Source organism: Rhincodon typus, chromosome 47 (assembly GCF_021869965.1).
Source record: "Rhincodon typus isolate 14 chromosome 47, sRhiTyp1.1, whole genome shotgun sequence".
NCBI lineage: Eukaryota > Metazoa > Chordata > Chondrichthyes > Orectolobiformes > Rhincodontidae > Rhincodon > Rhincodon typus.
The window spans coordinates 700,761-720,648 of NC_063378.1; the positions used below are offsets into that span (position 1 = coordinate 700,761).

The 19,888-nt window shown below is 44.8% G+C and overlaps 2 protein-coding genes across 2 annotated transcripts; one reads left to right on the plus strand and one right to left on the minus strand.

The window, feature by feature from the left end:
* Positions 1-6,012: 6,012 nt before the first annotated feature.
* LOC109925141 (histone H1.10-like) lies at positions 6,013-7,625 on the minus strand. The gene has a single exon (XM_020525115.2). It carries the CDS (start codon positions 7,557-7,559, stop codon positions 6,939-6,941), a length of 621 nt encoding a protein of 206 aa, XP_020380704.2. The 5' UTR covers positions 7,560-7,625; the 3' UTR covers positions 6,013-6,938.
* An 11,370-nt stretch (positions 7,626-18,995) lies between these two features.
* On the plus strand, positions 18,996-19,404 carry LOC109925142 (late histone H2B.L4-like). Its single transcript, XM_020525116.2, has one exon. The coding sequence runs from the start codon at positions 19,010-19,012 to the stop codon at positions 19,385-19,387; it is 378 nt and encodes a 125-aa protein (XP_020380705.2). The 5' UTR covers positions 18,996-19,009; the 3' UTR covers positions 19,388-19,404.
* The last annotated feature ends 484 nt before the right edge of the window (positions 19,405-19,888 follow it).

Sequence of the window (19,888 nt, forward strand, 5' to 3'; positions counted from 1 at the left end):
CTTGTTATCTCTTAATTCTCTGCCAGCCAGTCATATTTTTCATGTCTGTGTAATTCATTCTGTGATAGTAGTTACTAGGGTGTTGAGAGACTGGGTCTTAATCTCTTCTGTATTTTGTGAGTTATGAGTTGACACTTACATCTGCGGTGGGAGAGGTGATGGTGGGAGGGGGACTGTTTTCATCTGAGAACCATTCTGAATCATCAATGCAACTCCTTATTTGGATCATGACTGTAGGAAATATATATATTACATATACCAGATGTTAGTATTGCCTGTCAGTGTGGGATGTTTTCTTTTTTAGGGTTCTGTGGTTTCATTTTGTCCTTGGACATTGCTGGTGCTTATTTGTGAAAGAGTTTTATTCTGTTTCTCTCAGTCCATTTCTACATGATATTTTTATGCAACTCTATGCAACAGAATGATTTCCTTTTTCACCAGAATCAGAATCACAGAATTGGTACAGCATAAAAGGAGGTCATTCAGCCCATTGTGTCTGCACTGTGACATTCTATTCTCCATCTGTTCTGCAGACCAGATTCTAGTATTTGTTGGGAATATGAACCTCATTCATTGACTGCCACTGTCTGGAAGTACATGCTAATTTGACATTTTTCTGCACTCATCAGTCTTTGAATGACTTTAGGGAGATAGCAAGAACTGCAGATGCTGGAGTCAGAGACAAAACAGTGTGGAGCTGGAGGAACACAACGGGTCAGACAGCATCAGAGGAGAACGAAAGCTGACGTTTCAGGTTGGTTTCAGAAATGGGAGGGGGAGGGAGATGGGAAATAAATAGAGAGAGGAGGGGTGGGGCTGGGGAAAGGTAGGTGGGGATAGTGATAGGTGGATGCAGGTAGGGAGTGGTGTGGATTAGTCAGTGGAATGGGTATGGCAGATAGGTGGAAGAGAAGATGGACAGGTTGTGTCAGGTCAAGGAGGTGGGAGGGAGGATGGCTGGGGCTGGGGAAAGGTAGGTGGGGATGGTGATAGGCTGGATGCAAGTAGGGGTAGTGGGGTTTGGTCAGCGGGAAGGGTAGGGCGGATAGGTGGGGAATAAGATGGACAGGTTGTGTAAGGTCAAGGAGGCAGGAATGAGAGAGAGGTTTGGACATGGGATGAGGCCAGGGGTGGGGAGATTTTAAAACTGGTGAATTCTATGTTCAGCCCATAGGGCTGTAGGTTCCCGAGGTGGATTATGAGGTGTTGCTCTTCCAGTTTGCGTGTGGCATCATTGTGGCACTGGAGGAGGCCCAGGATGGACATGTCATCAAGGGAGTGGGAGGGGTGTTAAAATGGTTGGTGACCAGAAGATGTTGTCGATTATCATTTACACAGTGCAGATGCTCCACGAAACAGTCCCCGAGTCTGCGCTTGGTCTCACTGATGTAGTGGAGGCCACATCAGAAGCAACAGATACAATAGACTAGGTTGGAGGATGTACAGGTGAACACTTGTCAGATATGAAAAGTTTGCTATAGTCTCATTTGTTATGTATGCAAGAGTTTCAGCTGGAGTAAATAGATCTCATTCTCCTTCTGTGTTCAGTTGTGATTTTGTGTTTGAGTGGAGCAGAAACTGTAAATATTTACTGACCCCGTGAGAATAAATGAATGAAAATGAACAAATGAGAAAGTATAGGACAGGAACAGGCCCTTCAGCCCTCCAAGCCTTTGCTGATCATCATGCCCTAATTAATCTAAAAACAAAATTGCCATTTTTTGATCCATATCCCTCTATTCCCTCCCTATTCATGTACGCATCTAGGTGCCTCTTAAATGTCTTCAATGTTCCCGCTTCCACCATCTCTTCTGGCAGTGCATTCCAGCCTGCTACCACTCTCTGCGTGAAAAACTTCCCTTGCACATCTCCCTTGAACTTTCCCCCTCTCACCTTGAACCTGTGCCCCTTTGTAATTGAAACTTCAACACTGGGAAAAATAGCCTCTGACTATTCACGCCTCTCATAATTTTGTAGACCTCTATCAGGTCTTTTCTCAGCCACAGTCTTTCCAGTAAAAACAATCCTAGTCCTTTTAACCTTTCCTCATAGTCAATGGCCTGGAGATCAGGCAACATCTTGGTGAACCTTCTCTGTGCTCTCTCCAAAGCTTCCACATCCTTCTGGTAGTGTGATGACCAAAACTGCACACAATACTCCAAATGTGGCCTAACAAGGGTTTTATACAGCAGCAACATGTTTTGCCAACTCTTGTACTCCACGCCATGGGTGACGAAGGCAAGCATGCCATATAATCATAGGATCCCTACAGTGTGGAAACAGGCCATTCAGCCCAACAAATCCACACTGCCCCTCCAAAGAGCATCCCATCCAGACCCATTCCCCAAATTTCCAATGTCTAACCCACCTAACCTAAATATCCCTGGGCACTATAGCATGGCCAATCCACCCACCCAGCACATCTTTGGACTGTGGGAGGAAACCAGAGCACCCGGAGGAAACCCACGCAGACACGGGGAGAATGTGCAAACTCCATACAGACAGTCACCTGAGGGTGGAATTGAACCCGGGACCCTGGCGCTGTGAGACAGCAGTGCTAACCACTGAGCCACCATGCCACCCTAACCATATGCCTTCTTAATCATCTTGGTTACCTGGGTTGCCACTTTCAGGGAACTGAAGACCTGCATGCCCAGATCTGTCTGAATGTTACTGTTCCTAAGGGTTCTGCCATATATAATATAATTCACACCTAAATTTGATCCTCCAAAATGCATCACCTTGCATTTGGCTGGATTAAAATCCATCTGCCATTTGTGTGCCCAAGTTGCCAATCTAACACAATCGTTGGCACTATCAGCAACTCCACCAATCTTCGTGTCATCAGCAAACTTGCTTATCAGACCACCAATATATTCCTCCAGATCATTTATATATATTACAAACAACAAAGGAGCTAAGACTGACCCCTGTGGAACACCACTAGTTACTGGTCTCCATTCTGAAAAACATCATTCCACCAGTACCCTCTATCTTTTGTGACCAAGCCAGTTTTCTCTTCATTTGGCCAGGCCACACCAAATTCCTTGTGATTTTAGTTTTTGTACCAACCTGTCATGCAGGACCTTATCAAATGCCTTACTAAAGTCTATATAAACTACACCCACAGCCCTTCCCTCATCAATTATCCTCATTACCTCTTCAAAAAATTCAATCAGGTTGGTGAGACATGACCTTCCTGTGACAAAACCATGCTGCCTGTAACTAACTAGTTCATTTTCGTCCAAATGCACATATATTTTGTCCCTCAGTATCTTCTCCAAGAGCTTCTCCACCACAGATGTCAAGCTCACCAGCCTATAGTTTCCTGGATTATCCTTGCATCCTTTCTTAAACCAGGGAACAACATTCGCTAACCTCCAGTCCCCTGGAACTTCACCTGTAGTCAATGAGAATGTGAAGATATCTGCCAATTCCCAAGCTATTTCCTCCCCTTGCCTCTCTGAGTAACCTGGGGTAGATCCCATCTGATCCTGGCGACTTGTCTATCTTAATGTATTTTGGATTCTCAAAACTTCCTCTTTCAATATGTTGACATTCTCTCGAGTATTCACACACTCATCCCTGACCTGCACATTAGTCATGTCCTTCTTTTTGGTGTGAAAACCTATACAAAGTGCTCATTCAGCATCTCCTCCACTTCCTGTGGCTCAACGTGTAACTTCCCTCCTTCATCCTTGAATAGGCCTACTCTTTTCCTTGTTCCCTCTTTCGCCTAATATATGCATAAAAAGCCTTGGGATTCTCCTTGACCCTGTTAGCTAAAGACACTTCGTGGTCCCTTTTTGCCTTCCTAACTGCATATTTAATTTCTTTCCTAATTTCTCTGTACTCGTCCATGGCTTTGTCAGTTTGTAGATGCCTAGACTTGTCGTACACTTCCCTTATTTTTGACTAACCTTCCAATTTCATGGTTCCTGAATCCTGCCATTCTTATCATTTAGTTTTGCAGGGACATGCATGTCTTGAACTTTAATCAATTGGTCTTTAAAAGCCTCCTACGTGCCAGAGGTAGATTTGCCCTCAAATAACAGCTTCCAATCGGCATTCTCCAGCTCCTGTCTGATTTGGATGTAATTGGCTCTTGCCCAATTAAGCACCCTCACCCGAGGGCCACTTGTGTCCTTTTCCATGACTACTCTAAATCTTATGGAGTTATGGTCATTAAGCCCTAAATGGTCTCCTACTGAAATATGAATCACCTGTCCTGGCTCATTCTCTGGTACCAAGTCTAAAATGGCCTCCTCTCCAGTTGAATTGTCAACATACTGCTTCAAAAAGCCCTCCTGGACACAACTAACAAATTGCTCTCCATCCGAGCCCCTGGCTCTGAGAGATTCCCATCAATAAGAGGAAATTTGAAGTCACCCACCACAGCTACCCTGGATATATTGTACATATTGTTACTTCTCAATTTCCAAAACACTGCGCGAGTTCTGTCAGGTTGCAGAATGCTGTAAATGAGGCTTTCCGCTGTCGGTTTCAAGCTTTCAAACTGAACTGAGATAAAACAGAATCAGAGTGGAATAGTTAATGTGGTGTAAATTTGCAAGAAAGGAGGGTGACTTAAAAATTTTGTCTGAAGACTGTTTCCCCATTAATACTGTCAGCGGGAAGAAAATTTACGGAATCCGTGCACAGCAGGGAGAGGGCATTCGGACCATTTATTCTGAACCGACCCCCCGAAGAGGATCGCCCGAAATGGACTATGGAATGAGGGAAGGAGAGATTGTGTGAACTATACTTTTGTAATCTAAAACCAAATCAACTATTTAGTACCCATACGTTCTTCTTTGTAAAACTTCTTCTTCCTTTCTACATAGTGGCGGGCTTCTCGAATTAGGAAGAAAGCGGTTAATAATTTAGCGACAATTTTTTTTCCGCCCCGTCTCCCTTCTTCTCAGCCATACCCATAGCTACAGCTGGGGTAACGCCGAGAGAGACAATGAGCAGAGAGGAATTTTACAGTGAATTTATAATCTTCTGCACGCATTGAGATTTTAAACAGTGATCACAGAACATAACCGAAGTGAGGTTGTTGACTTGCTCGCCGAGCTGTTCATGAACAAAAACAAGCCAGCTCGGCGAGCAAGTTAACATTCTCATCCATAATCCGAGTTACAGATCTTTGCCAATATTTTAAACATAATTGAAGTACTCGGCTCCCTGTGTATCTCTTTCTCTCACAGACACACACACCTGCTGTCAATGCTGATGCTCCTGTAGTGCTGCTTGTTTAAGAGAATGGAGAGCCCAGCCTAGAGCTGGGATTGGATGCATCCCCGTCCCTCAACCCACAAACAGCTCCGGAAGGTTCACAAAAAAAAACTGGAAAATAATTCTTGGAAGCTGACTGAATACCTTGAAATGACAGTTTGTTAATTTCAATAAATCTGCCAAATTCACTCTCACAATTCCTGAGATTAAATTACATATTAAAACGCAAAACACAGTCCGCCTGCAACTGTGACAAGATCTTATACTTTGTAGGACTTTTTTTTAAAAAAGAAACAAGACTTCAATCAGCGCCGACAGGGCGTGGGACCATTGCTTGATCTGTCTGTAAAAGGCAGGGGTAATGTATGGGTTTCAAAACAGCCCAGACAAACTGATGCTACTGTGGTGCTGCCTGTTCGAGAGAATGGAGAGCCCGCCCTCGAGCTGGGATTGGATACACTTATCCCTCATTGGATACACTCGTCCCTCACCCCACAAAGAAACAGCCCCGGAAGTTTCAGAAAAAGGCTGGAAAATAATTCGTGGAGACTGATTGATAAACATGAAATGACAGTTTGTCAATTTCAACAAGTACTGAGATTAAATTACTTGATCTGTCTGTAAAAGGCAGGGGAAATGTGTGGGTTTTAAAACAGCCCAGGCAAACTGAATAACCGAGCGTAAAGCTGCCATTAATCAATCTAAACAACCCCGCCGATTTAAACATCTTAAATACTAATGCAGTGTCCGCTGACAAAGTTACAGAATCTCACATCATTCGTACATTTTTATTTCAACCAGATTGTACTGAGGCCGAACACAATTTGTAATTGCTGCCGGCGCTGTGTGTAACAGGCAAATGGGAAGAACAAGCCATTAAAACATCCATAGGGGAGCCAGAATCAAACCTGAACAAAGTAACATTCCTGGAAGGGTTGATAAAGTACAAATACTGCAATATGTAACATTACTGTCTGTGCAGAATTACAAGTTGTGATGTGATATATTACAGATGATACAGCTAGTTGCAGTACACTATACCCTCCCTTGTGTTCTGCCTTCCCCATTCTCAGGCCTCGGCTCTCAATGGGAGGGTTTGGTTGGCTCTGCAAAGAGCCTTTGGATTGGCTGGAAAAGGGTCGATTTGTTCAGGCACCAAATCCATAGAGAGTGCAGCCCTGGCGTTTCAGAGCGTACACCACATCCATGCAAGTGACCGCCTTGCGCTTGGCGTGTTCAGTGCAGGTGACCGCATTCCTGATCACATTCCCCGGGAAAACCTTCAGCACCCCGCGGCTCTCCTCGTAGCTCAAGCCCGACACGCGCTTCTACACCTCCCGTTGAATTAGACAAAGTAATTTCTTGGAGATTGTGTCGTGGAGCCGGGTTTCTGCGCCAGAGTTACTCTCTGAGAGACTCTCTCCCTGAATATGTGAAAAGGAAAAGGACATGAACTGAAGCTGCACCCGAATCGGCGGTCAGTCTCAGTGATAGCGGGACCTCACACATTTATTTTAGAGTGTGGGAGAAGAGCTGGATTTAGATCACGGCATCTTCACATCAATTAATACCTAAGGTATGTGTGCACTCGGAGCCGGGACAGTGATCAATTAGATCCGGGCTCAGCTCTTCCCTGAGAGATGTGGGTGGCTCTGAGAAGAGCCTTTGGATTCAGGTGGTTACATGCTGCATCGACTGGTTCATTTCTTTGCCGATTTCTTTGTCACTTTCACCTTTGCCTTAGGTTTACTCGGTTTCGTGACGGGTTTTGCGGCCTTGAGGCTCCTGGTCTTTTTCACCTTCTTCACGGGAGTCTTTTTCTTAGGCGCTGCTTTCTTCACCGCTTTCTTTGGTGTTGCTGCCTTCCTGGCGGCCGCTTTCTTGCCTGTTGCTTTCTTGGCTGGGGATTTCTTCGCTGTCACCTTCTTGGCCGTTGTTTTCTTCACGGCTGGTTTCTTGGCGGCTGCTGCTGGTCTCGCCTTCTTTCCCACTTTTGCCTTGACTGGATTCTTAGCGAGTTTGAAGGAGCCCTTGACCTGAATCAGGGAGCCTTTCGCCACACTCCTCTTGATACTCATCTTGATCTGCGATTTTTGCTTCTCCACATCGACCCCGCCTACATCCAGCGCTTTCTTTATAGCGGGCAGGCTTGTCCCCTTGCGATCACTGCTCTCCCCGACAATCTTCAGAATCCGCTCGCCCAACCCGGGACCGGTTGATTTTTTCCTGGGAGCCGCCGCCTTCTTCTTCTTGAGAGTCTTCTTGGCAAGGGTGGGTCCGGAGGCTAGAGGAGCCGTTTCAGCAGCTGTGGTGTCGCTCATGTCGATAACACAGCGCTGAATCTCTATCAGTCTGAACTGGGTCCGCAATGAAGCTGTTGGTGGCGGCACTGAGCAACTTAAAGGCAGCGAGCGGACGGCACGGAGACAACCTTCCCTCAGCTCACAGCTCCTGCTGCTTCTCTGTGTTTCTCTCACGGCCGAAACTCTCCAATTCCTACGAAATTCGGCATCTCCAAATAACTCAGGCTAGATTTTCCTCTTCCTGACACAGGAAGGTTTGCAGCCGAAAAGTTTTCGCTTGAATTATCGGCTCCGTTTTCGAATTAAACACATTTTGCAGCTGCACTGATCGCTCTCTCTGAGCTGACAGTTGACATTGTCGCTACTTTTGGACTGAAATCTTGAAATCAACAAATATATTGCCTTGAATTCTACCTTTGGGGTTTAGTAGGGGAGCGGGGGATAACTTCAGTTGAAAATCTTTTTGATTTGCACGAGAGGAACTCGGAAATTCCAGAATACGAACGGCCACACAAACACAGTTACGTTAGATTTACCCGCCCGCCCTTTTCCAACAGTCTCTTACACAATATTCACATCCACACATTCACAGGCCAGAAATATCACTAAATGTAAACGTGGAAAGATAGAATTTCTCTTCCTTTCAGCCTTTGCTCTCGTGGCCAAGGAGTTTGTAGATTTTTCTACTCTAATTGTTAAACTCTTTGAGGACTGGGCGCCGAAAATTCGCTGTTCTCCAGATTCAGCTTCAGGAGCCAATCATCTGGTTTGAAGTTATATTGATCGCCCATATCAGTATTTATCATTCAGATGAAAATACTCAATATCTGTTCCCGGAAATAACAGTCATAGAAACACTGAAAATAGGAGTTGGCCTAATCCATTCGGCCCTTCTACCCTCCTGTTGCTATCCATTACCATCCCGGCTGAGCATCCAACTAAATCTGAATCTGAATAACCAGAGATAAGCAGTTAAACAGTAAACACAGGAAGGGTCTAGGCCCGAAACGTCAGCCTCTCTGCTCCTATGATGCTGCTTGGCTTGCTGTGTTCATCCAGCCCTGCACCTTGTTGACACGGATTGTGGAGTTTTTCATCAGGAAATACGGTAACTTCGAGATGAGCGGGTGCTTTGTCAGACGGAGGATTGTTTACAGGGTCAATGTTACATGTCCTATTCTGTTAGCCATATCACTCACAACAACCGATACAGCACCATGGTGGGGTGAGGCTGGGGTTGCAGTAAGCGAATTGTATTTGGACCGTGGGATTGTGCATCAATTGTTATCAATGTAGACCTGAGTCTACAACATTACAGCGTAATACATCATTAATTGGTCTGGTAGTGTACCAGTAGACTGAAGCAGACCATGTCCAAATTCAACAAGATGTGGATAATATCCAGGCTTAGGCTACAAAATAACAAGTCATATTCCCATCACAGAAGTAACTGGCATTGCCCATATCCAATAAGAGACAATCTAACCACAACTCATTGAACTCAGCATTATTGAATCCCTAACTATTAACATCCTGGGAGGAGATAACAAGGTGTAGAACTGGATGAACACAGCAGGCCAAGCAGCATCAGAGGAGCAGGAAGGCTGACGTTTCGGGCCTAGACCCTTCTTCAGAAAGGTTTTTCCGGAGGGAGGAGGGTAACTTCTTCAAGTTAGGCATCCTTAGAAGAGGCTTCGCAGTGGGGTTAAAATTGTTTCAGAGATAGTAGGAACTGCAGATGCTGGAGAATCTGAGATAACAAGGTGTAGAGCTGGATGAACACAGCAGGCCAAGCAGCATCAGAGCAGGAAGGCTGATGTTTGGATTCGCCACATAGATACAGTGACTAAAAGAGCAGGTCAAAGACCAGGATCACTGCAGCGATTAACTCTCCTCCTGACTGCCCAAAGTCCGTCTCGCATTGTCAAAGCCCAAGTCACAAGTGTGATGGTGCAGCTCCAATAACGGTCGAGACATTCAGGAAAAAGACACACCTGCTTGATTGGCACCACATCCACAAACATCCGCTGCCTCGACCTAGAGTTAGGGACACTACCACTGCACAACAAGTCTCCCTCCATTGGCTACATTCTGCCTTCGTAAGAATGTCCCATTTATTCCATCTCTCTGCATGTTACTTTCGACAAGGGGCTAATATCTATAGGTTGAATGTCGGGAGGATTGAATGATTTTGGTGGATTTTAGTGGATCAATTCGATCAGCCATTATGTTATTGAATGGGGGTAGCTGTATTGATCGGCCGAATGGCCGTCAGCGTTTCCGATTCCTCATCAGATTCTGCAGAGAGCCCGAGGGAGGGAGTTACTACCGTGACCCGGGAATGAACTCCATTAGAGCTTCATAAAGGGGTAATGCCCCAGTTTGAAACATTCTCTGCTCTTTCCCCCACAGCCCCGGTTCCTTTGCTCAAAGTGGAAGAGAAGAGAATTGGGGAAATGAGCAATTGATGGTTGTTTCTGGGACACCATTGCGGAAAGTAGCGCATGCGCGACACTCTTCTCTCCCCCAAAACACCCCTCAAATGCTGCTTGTCCCTGACGAGAGAAGCGCATGCGTGAGGCCCTTCCCGTCAGCGCAGCAATTTACTCAGTGAGACCGCAATGGGGAGACCGGCGCCCAGAGAAGCGAGGGAACAGCAGGCTCCTTCCGGCAGCCCATCGAGATGTGAGCCTAGGATATAGAGGGTGGTTTCCGCGTTCGGGCTCCGTTCACGGAGAACCGGGGCCTGTTTTTAAGTGGCCAAGCGGAGCAGGAAGTGGTTCCGAAGCTGGAAGTAAACGGCCTGGGGGTGGGTAAGAGCGAGGCCTTTCTCGGGCTGTGTGTGGGCTGCTGAGGGATGTACCGCGGGAAGCGACTGCTGCGGATCACTCTTGTGGTTTTCAATCCTCTAGAGACTAATGGAAATTCACTGTGTAGCTTCTGTTCAAGCTGTTTGTTGGCATTGTGCAGTGAATGGTGAAACGTGACAATCCGGTAAAGGAGATAGTAGGAACTGCAGATGCTGGAGAATCCGAGACAACAAGGTGCAGAGCTGGATGAACACAGCAGATCAAGCAGCATCATAGCAGCAGAAAGGCTGACGTTTCGGGTCTAGACCCTTCATCAGAAATGGGGGAGGGGAGGGGAAGGGGGTTCTGAAATAAATAGGGAGAGAGGGGGAGGCGGATAGAAGATGGATAGATGAGAGGACGAGAGAGTTGCAGTGGAAGAGAGATCCCCTGAGGTTTGTCCGGAGGGAGGAGAGTAACTTCTTCAGGCTAGGCATCCTTAGAAGAGGCTTCGCAGTGGGGTTAAAATTGAATCAGAGATAGTAGGAACTGCAGATGCTGGAGAATCTGAGATAACAAGGTGTAGAGCTGGATGAACACAGCAGGCCAAGCAGCATCAGAGGAGCAGGAAAGCTGATGTTTCGGGCCTAGACCCTTCTTCAGAAATGGGGGAGGTGAAGGGGGCTCTGAAATAAACGGGGAGGGGGGGAGGTGGAAGGAAGGCGGATAAAGGAGCACATAGGTGGAGAGGAGACAGACAGGTCAAGGAGGCGATGATGGAGCTGGTAAAAGTGAGTTAGGATGGGGGTTGGTCAGGTCAAGGAGGAGCGGATTAGGCTGGTAGGTAGGAGGTGAGGGTTGAGGTGAGAGGAGGGGGACAGGTGGGAGAAAAGACGGACAGGTCAAGGAGTTGGGGACGAGCTGGGCTGGTTTTGGGATGAGGTCGGGGGTGGGGAGATTTTGAAGCTTGTGAAGTCCACATTGAGATCATTGGGCTGCAGGGTTCCTAAGTGAAATATGAGGTGCTGTTCCTGCAACCTTCGGGTGGCATCATTGTGGCACTGGCGGAGGCGCAGGATGGACATATAGTCCAAGGAGTGGGAGGGGGAGTTGAAGTGGGTTCGCGACTGGGAGGTGCAGTCGTTTATCGCGAACCGAGCGTAGGTGTTCCACAAAGCGGCATCCAAGCCTCTGTTTGGTTTCCCCGACGTAGAGGAGGCCACATCTGGAACAGCAGATACAATATACCACATTAGCAGAAGTGCAGGTGAACATCTGTTTAACATGGAAGGTTTTCTTGGGGCCTGGGATGGGGGTGAGGGGGGAGGTGTAGGGGCAGGTGTAGCACTTCCTGCGGTTGCAGGGAAAAGTGCTAGGGGTGGTGGGGCTAGTGGGGAGTGTGGAGAGGACAAAGGAGTCACGGAGAGCATGGTCCCTCCGGAAGGCAGATAACGGTGAAGAGGGGAAAACGTCCTTGACAGTGGGCTCAAATTGCAGGTGGCGGATGAGGCGTTGAATCTGGAGGTTGGTGGGGTGGTACGTGAGGACGAGGGGATTCTGTTTTTGTTGTTATTGCGGGGAGCGGGTGTGAGGGCTGAGGTGCGGGAAACGCAAGAGATGTGGTTGAGGGCATTTTTGACCACTGTGGAGGGGAAGTTGCCATCCTTGGAAAAAAAAGAGGACATCTGGGATATCCGGGAGTGGAATGCTTCATCTCGGGAGCAGAAGCGGCGGAGGCGAAGGAATTAGGAATAGGGGATGGCATTCTTGCAGGAAGGTGGATGAGAGGAGGTGTATTCCAGGTAGCTGTGGGAGTCGGTAGGCTTGAAATAGATATCCGTTTCCAGGTGGTTGCCAGAGATGGAAACAGATGTCCAGGAAGGAGAGGGGGGTATCGGAGATGTCCAGGAAGGACTACCGATATCTATTTCAAGCCTACCGACTCTCACAGCTACCTAGAATACACCTCCTCTTACCCACCTTCCTGCAAGAAGGCCATCCCCTATTCCCAATTCCTTTGCCTCCGCTGCATCTGCTCCCGAGATGACGCCACTTCCACCACCTGCAATCTGACCCCACTACCAAGGACATTTTTCCCTCCCCACCCTTATTTGCCTTCTGGAGGGACCGCTCTCTCCGTGACTCCCTACTAGCCCCACCACCCCTGGCACTTTTCCCTGCATCTGCAGGAAGTGCTACACGTGCCCCTACACCTCCCCCCTCACCCCCATCCCAGACCCCAAGAAAACCTTCCACATTAAACAGATGTTCATCTGCACATCTGCTAATGTGGTATATTGTGTCCGCTGTTCCGGATGTGGCCTTCTCTACATCAGGGAAACCAAGTGGAGGCATGGACACTGCTTTGTGGAACACCTACGCTCAGTTTGCGACAAATGACTGCACCTCCCAGTTGCGAACCAACAACTCCTCCTCCCACTCCTTGGATGACATGTCCACCCTGAGCCTCCTCCAGTGCCTCAATGCCCCTACACCTCCCCCCTCACCCTCAATTTGGACTTCACAAGCTTCAAAATCTCCCCAACCCCGACTTCATCCCAAAACCAGCCCAGCTCGTCCCCACCTCCTTGACCTGTCCGTCTTTTCTCCCACCTATCCGCTCCTCTCACCTCAACCCCAACCCCAACCCCCACCTCCTACCTCCCAGCCTCATCCCCGCCTCCTTGACTTGTCCGTCTCCTCTCCACTATGTGCTCCTTCATCCACCTCCCCCTCTCTCTGTTTATTTCAGAGCCCCCTTCCCCTCCACCATTTCTGAAGAGTCCAGACCAGAAACGTCAGCTTTCTTGCTCCTCTGATGCTGCTTGGCCTGCTGTGTTCATCCAGTTCTACACCTTGTTAGGTTCAGATTGATGACTGCACTTAAATATTCGCATGGCATAAATTAACAAACAGATTGGTAACTAGACTCACATATCTACATCCCAGAAACAGACAGACAGAGATTTATTGACAAGTACATTTATATATTTATACAGCAGTCCCTGTCAGTTTCCAATGTGTAGTTATCAATCTGCACCTGTCAGTCTCTGCTGTGTGAATATGTCAATATATTTACAAGAGAGGACAGATTGATAACTGCAGTCACTCACACATTCACAAAGCATATAATGACAGGCACAAGTGTAACTAGACTCGCACATTCACCAAGTGGGAACTGATTGGTGTGTACCAATACCAAAACCCATATCCACATAGCCACTTACAATCGGGTGAGAACCTTCATGGAGCAGTACAGGTATTAGTTTCTAGATCTCACTTCATTGGATAGAATTTTTTTTTAAATCACCAGACAAAATGCAGCTATGGCCAAGGGTGGAATCAAACTGACAGTTCTGTTTGAATTGCTGCCTCTATATAAACAATCCTAATGATTATTAACTGAATGTTACGTTGATGAGTTCACTACTGTCAAACTTGGCTGACAACTCTTCTGTCTTCTCTGGAAATACTTGAAGCGTGACGACAATATATTTCCTCAGTGCAAAGCCAAATGTGACCAATGCTTCTAACAAACAGCAGGTATGTTACCACTGCCAGAGATTGGAGAACGTCCTTTCCACAGTCACAGAGCCATTGGGTCAGACTCACATTAAGCTCAATTTCAAGACAGGTATGTTAAAATGATGAGCCAAACAACATGAAGGAAATGCAAGTTTATTGTTTTTTCTTTCCATTCATAATGCCCACCAACCCATTTCCAATAAGTTCCATCATTCATAGCACATTGGTATTTCCAAAATTTGGAAGAGGGATAAACTGAATCCTCATCCAAAATATATACTCAGGAAATGAATCAAATCTACATTTAAAGGGCAGTTTTGAACTTACAAACAAGGTTAAAAAAAGTGACATAGCTTCAACGTGAAATAGACATTAAATATAGAGATAAAAGTAAACTGCACTCACGCAGGATAAGACTTACCAAAAATAAAGAATGAATCACACTTACATTTAGTTTACCGAAAACTGAAAAAAGGACAGAATTACTCCTTTATCCCATACATAGACACAACAAATAAACAATATTATTTGGAACTAAGTTCTTCCAGCACTTTCTGTTTTTGTTGCTGACAAATTGAGAATGATTCCTGCATGCAGACAGACACAGCAACTGAGTAATTCAGAATTAGTTCATCAAAATACAAACAACATAACTGCAGATATGATGCAAGAACAAACAACTGTGGAGTTCCATATTGCAGAGCATTTAACAGAAAGTGATACATATAAAATGATTATCACTCACACATAGAGTCATAGAAAAAAGCTCTTTCAGCCCATCAAGTCTGCGCTGGTCAGAAACAAATCAGCTAACAATGCTAATCCCATTCCATAAATATATCATGGTGGCAGAAGAAGGGCCATCCTTTCCTTTATTCCAAACATTATCCCAACTTTATCCCTCAGTTTCTTAACTTTGGAGGAACAGATTTTTCTTTTATTCTCTCTTCAACACAAAAGATTTATTTTAATAAATGTATACCTTTGTTTCCAAATTAGCTTAATTATTCTTCAAAAAGCCCTGTGTTCCTCTTGACCTTCCCTATGAGATATTGCACAAAATGCAAAAATAAATTGATGTCATGTTATCAAATAATTAATATAATCAAATAACTATCTTTCAAAACAGTGGAGAAAGACAAATTTAGTCAAATCAGAGAGATTTGTAAAGCTGCTTTTTTTTTTAAAGAAAATTTCATCAGTATTGATTCTTCAATAAAATTTAGTTTCACTGTTCCAAATTTCTCCACTGCATGACTGAAAACAAAAAAGTCTTTCTGCCTTTCTCTTCCCCACCATAGAGCAACACAAGCATACCACAAATGGCAGTATCACTATAACACAGGGTAACATCCTAGCCACAAAAGAAACTAGAAGTGAACAAGCCAAACCTTTTTCTTTTACTGTGATCACTGTGGTCAGTCAACCACAATGCAGTTGATTTGTTCATTGCAATTTCACTTTGACACTAACATAGAAAATTAACACCTACTTCAGCAGTATTCAAAAAAAATTGTCACTATGCAGTGGAAAAAAAATGATATGACCAGACCTTGATATCACAACTCCTGGTTAGACCCTGCATGATTGCAGTTACAAAAGGTCCATTTCATAGATCATAGAATCCCCACAGTGCGGAAACAGGTCCTTTGGCCCAACAAGTCCACACCGAGCCTCAGGGCATCCCACCCAGACCCATCCCCCTATAAACGCACCTAATCTACACATCCCTAAACACTACGGGCAATTTATCATGGCCAATCCACCTACCCTGCACATCTTTGGACTATGGGAGGAAAGTGGAGCACCCAGAGGAAACATATGCAGGCACAGGGAGAATGTACAAACTCGACACAGTCACCTGAGGGTGGAATCGAACCCAGATCCCTGGCGTTGTGAGGCAGCAGTGCTAACCACTGTGCCACCCTATTCTATTCTCAACAACACAGATTCCTTTTTGTTGCAACATGTTGCGTTTTCGCTAATCCTTTTGGCACAAACACCTGAAGAACTTAGGCTATTTCCCGTTCACAATAGGAGACATGAATTGAGAACTCTCTCCCCACCACTTAGGTAACTAGCTTTCCCCTTAACCAGAAGCATTTAAACTGCTCAGTATCGCAGTTTAGGTAGATTGAAGTTGGTCAGTTTAGTGTGGGCATCCTTCTTGTATCACAATAGTTGCTCCTTTGAAGAAACATTTTTTAAAAAAGATAAAAAAATCAGTGCATTGGCACAGCAGAGAGAAACCTTAGTCCTCAATGATAAAATTTAGTTTCCAAGTTCTTCACAAAACAATCTGGCTCTTCTCTGTTAACAGTCTGTCACGAATGCGAAGGGTTTTGAAGGGCAATAAACTGAATCCCCCAGTCCCTTTGAATAGCACATACTGATTGGTAAAGCTGTACAAGCAAATGGAATAAACAAAATTAATTCTGTATTCATATTGAAGATCAAACAGCTCCAGTCTCTGCTGGTTATTCTCCTTATTCATGCATTTAAGGATTGGAAGGAAACTGATGACATCTTGACACAATGAAGATGTAATGAGATGGTGCCGGTACACAGGGGGTACAGAATAAATGTGCAAATACTGACAGGTTAAAAGAAAAAAAAATGAAAATAGAAGTAAAAAAGAAAATAGCAGTGAGTAAGCCAAATCTCTTTCCTTTACTGGGATCACTGTGGTCAGTCAGACACAATGCAGTTGATTTGTTCATTGCACTTTCCCTCTGCCACTAACATAGAAAATGATCATCTACCTTTACTATTTTCTATTTTTTTATTTTCTTTTTTTCTTTTGCCAAGTCAAAAAGAACAAAAAAGTCACAAGCCACAAAGATCACGTGGATGTAAGAGCTAGCCTTTCATTAAAAGTGTTAACAGGATAAGGTGTGAGTGAATTAACTTCATTCCTCGTGCATAAGTACACTTCTAAAAGGATTTAGATGCATGGCATGACCTTGATCAGAAAGTAAATTCCCCTTGTTCGCTACAAGATAAAATACTGAACCTATTGCATGATGCCAAATGAATTCCAGTAAAGTAGCCCTAGAAGTAAATTGAATTCCAGCTTAATTATTCCTCCAAATATCTCACAGGCGACTTCGGTTGGAAATGGAACAAATGTATCAATTCTCTTCGTACAAACTGGAGGAATTAGATGACAGACTAATTTTCAGATTGAAACAAAAGTACAAATTCAAAAGCAGCACACATCTCAGAAAATGACTGAAATGAGACTTTGTTGTTAAATGGGTCAAAAGGCATGCGTGAGAGATGCCTTTTGACCCATTTAACAACAAAGTCTCAAACATTTCCAGATATGGACAGTTGTAAATTGACTCTCAAAATCACTGATCACAACAGTGGAGGTTAGTGTTAAATATTAGATACTTATGGTGCCCAGCAGTGACTGATAAAGACTACTCTGCACACATTAAAAAAAACTCAGACTGAATGCAATTAATTAAACCCCATGGAAAAGAGAAATGTTGGAGCAAAAATATTCTCTGAATCACACAGGTTCAGTGTATATTTTCAGAGTTTATGCTACATTCAGATACACAACCACAACTGAACAGAGAAAGAGAATGAGATTCATAAACTCTACCTGAAACTGTTGTATACATGACAAGACAGATGATTGCAGAACTAATGTCAAATTGGTATTCACATATCGACACAGAGAGTGAGTGGATGAAGTTCACATTCCCAACAATTAATGGAAGTGGTGTACAGAAGAGAATGTCCCAGTGCAGACACAATGGGTTGAATTGCTTGCTTCCGTGCTGTACCATTTCTGTGAATCTGATTCTGGTGATAAAGGAAACTACAATCTGTTGTCCAGTGTGTCAGTATAAAAATATCATACTGAAACGGTCAGACAGATGCAGAAGACTGTCTTTCACAAATAAGCAGCAACAATATCCGAGTTCGAAATAAAACTAAATGTCTCAGTGATACTACATAACCAGCTCAAAAAAAGTTCTGCACTGAAAGACAGGACCAGTATCTGGTACATACACATTCTCCAGCCACAAAGCCTCCACCATCAACACCCCACAGACTGACAGTCAAGTCTCAAGTTACAAAATGCAGAAGAAGTTAAGACCATGTCTCAAAATCCCAATAACTGCTAGCACAGAATGAATCACAATTACAGAGAATATTAGTGGTTGGCAGAGAGTTAAACTAATTTGATACACAAGAGTAGAAACAGACAAGTACAGATTGACACCTATGCTCGCACATTCACATTGCAGAAATAGACAAAAAAAATTGATGATGTCACTGACATTCACAGAGCAAACAACAGGGACAATTGACAACTGCACTCACATTCACGCAGCCGGACCTGACAGGTATAAATTTATTATTAATCTCTCACAATCACAGAACAGAATCTGCTAAGTACAGATACAAGTACTGTACAAGTACTACACTCCCATTTTCACATAGAAGAGAATGAGATGAATAGGGCAAACTAACACAATAAACCTGGAACTCTTAACACAATACAGTTCACTCTAATCCAGAAATCACAGGCCGTGAAAACAACAAAATAACACACATAGACACGAGAGTGTGGTAAACAGAATAGAACACATGGTCACAATTTACATTCTCAAAAAGGTACTGATTTCAAAATCGTCTGAAATAACAATCGCCAGTGCAGAGTGAATGCAACTGACTTGACAGCAAATAAAGTTGAGAAAATCCACAAAAAAAACACGTCCATATTAAATTGTATGGATTGATCAGAAAGTGATAATTCGGTGTTAATTACAGTCCTACAGAAGATCAGAAACTGACATGTGCAGCTGGAAAGGTACACCCCGCATCATTATAACAAAGAGCAAAAGGTACAGAGCCAATAGCACAGTCACTTCCAGTGTCACAGACACAAAACAAATCTCCCTCAGTCAGATTGACAGGAATAAAATCAAGTTCCACACAACATATAGATGCAGATCCTGACAGATCCACTTGTAGATCCACACTAACCAATCACAGAGAGATTTAACATCAGGGTTTTGACAGCGTATAAAGTAACCAATGAGGAACGAGGCTTTCCCCATCCTTCCTTTGCATTGCTGACGCCAACAGTCTATAAAAAGCCAGCTCCGGGCCCGCTCTCTCTGATTCTGTACCATGGTTGAGGAAAAGAAGGGGCAAGTTGCTAAGAAGGGCACTAAGAAAGCGGTGAAGAGGGCGCCAGCGAAAGGCAGCAAGAAGAGGCGAAGGTCCAGGAAAGAAAGTTACGCTATCTACATCTACAAAGTGTTGAAGCAGGTTCACCCCGACACCGGGATCTCCTCCAAGGCTATGAATATCATGAACTCGTTCGTCAACGATATTTTCGAGCGTATCGCAGGGGAGGCTTCCCGCTTGGTCCGTTACAACAAGCGCAGTACCATGAGCTCCCGGGAGATCCAGACTTCCGTACGCCTGCTGCTGCCCGGGGAGCTGGCCAAGCACGCCGTGTCGGAGGGCACAAAGGCGGTGACCAAGTACACCAGCTCCAAGTGAAACACCACTTGGCACTGTAAAAAACACATCCAAAACGCAAAGGCTCTTTTAAGAGCCACCCACACCTTCCCTGAGGCAGCTGAACCGTTTTGGTTTGCAAATGATTCTGGGTATGTGTAACTACTGTCCCTACGATATTTATAAGTGTTCTGTAAATTAATGAGTGCTCACTGACCCTATGCGCGTCTGATTCTCTCAACGCGTTCCTATACATGTTGTTTTCCAGGCCTATAGAGAGAGAGAGTGAGTAACACGCGCGCACAACACATAACAGGGAGTCATTTTTCAACTCTCTCAACTCGGCCCTGTTGCTACTTAACACTCGGTCAGTTCAGCAGTTACAAGCCCCGCTGGTGAACGAACCGCAGGCAAACATCAAGAAAGTGTCCCCCTCTGAGTCCCACGGATAACTTTTACATTTTGAGACAACAGTGTGGAGCTGGAGGAACACAGCGGGCCAGGCAGCATCAGAGGAGCAAAAAAAGTTGACGCAGACTTCAA